The sequence below is a fragment of the Corvus brachyrhynchos genome, unplaced genomic scaffold (assembly GCF_000691975.1).
Source record: "Corvus brachyrhynchos isolate BGI_N302 unplaced genomic scaffold, ASM69197v1 scaffold307, whole genome shotgun sequence".
NCBI classification, from domain to species: Eukaryota; Metazoa; Chordata; class Aves; order Passeriformes; family Corvidae; genus Corvus; species Corvus brachyrhynchos.
The window spans coordinates 4,094,092-4,095,217 of record NW_008239288.1 but is presented as its reverse complement, the minus strand read 5'-3'; the positions used below and the strand labels follow the sequence as shown (position 1 = coordinate 4,095,217).

The window sequence follows — 1,126 nt, the reverse complement described above, 5'->3', positions numbered from 1 at the left end:
AGGAATGCATAAAAGCAACACTGACAATATGTCTCTGCTTGGAGCAATGTAGTAGCAAGGATACACCACAGCTGCTCTGTTGATGTACATAGCCTATATATATATATATATATACACACACACACATATATATATATATTCTTATACACTGGGGATTAAACTGTATCATAAACAAACTGCTCCACACGGGCCACTCAGGAACCTACAACGCTTCCATTCAGCTTTTGTGCACCTAAGAGCTGCCAATCAGGACATGTCCTAACCAGTAATGACCAAATTCTGCTATCTTTAATCACGTGGATCTGTCACTGGAATTAAAAGCTGCTGGAGTCTGGTGGTGGAAGGTTTTAAACTTTCAGGGCAAAACACTTTGAGTGCAAAGTCAGCTTCTGATTTCAGTTACACCCAAACTGATCTTGCTTATTTTAGTTTGTTCTCACTCTTGAATTTCACCCCTCCTTTCTACCAGAACAGGACGGTTTTCTCCCTGAAGTGAAAATCACAACATTACAGTTCAGCAGCAAGAAGACAGCTCCCTGTGGAAGTGCCTTCTGTTGTTACCAACTAGGGCAAAAATGCCTTTGCTGGAGGCTGACTGGCAAACTGAATCCTGTGGGGACATGAGCCTGCCCACATCACCCAACACCAGCTGAAGACCTGGAGTGCCCATCCCAGACGAACCAGAAATCCGGAGATGAACCCACAGCCCAATAGCAGAGCACGACCCTAGAGCAGAAACCAGGCAGAACTCACCATCTGGAGGCATCAGGACCTTGTTGTTCTGCGTGCACCAGCCCACGGGGTGCAGGTCTGCTGTCATCACATCACACCAGAAGTCTGCCCTGCGGTCGTCTCCGTAGCCACAGTAACGGAGCAGCAGGAGCTGCCCACAGGTGGTGATGATCGTAGCCACCCAATACGTGTCTGGGTTGCTCTTGCTGGCCACTTCTAATTTCATCCCTGGCTGGAAACTGCTTTGAAGGCTGATTTCAACCTTGCAAAATGAGAAAGGCATGGTGTTACCTTTTCTGCTTTGCAGGGAGACCCCACCCCGCCCAGAAATGCTGCCCTGGGATAGGACATGAGCTGACTGTGTCTCAATCCAACCACCTCCTTCTCCATCTGT

At 47.9% G+C, this 1,126-nt stretch overlaps 1 protein-coding gene across 3 annotated transcripts in view; it reads right to left on the bottom strand.

Moving 5' to 3' along the window:
• SFMBT2 (Scm-like with four mbt domains 2) overlaps positions 1 to 1,126 on the bottom strand; it is a 103,884-nt gene that overhangs the window by 81,893 nt on the left and 20,865 nt on the right. For all 3 annotated transcript variants that reach the window (XM_017740393.1, XM_008638391.2, XM_017740392.1), the window contains exon 4: positions 754 to 994. In XM_017740393.1, coding sequence (XP_017595882.1) covers positions 754 to 994 — 241 coding nt within the window. The remainder of the gene's footprint in view (positions 1 to 753; positions 995 to 1,126) is intronic.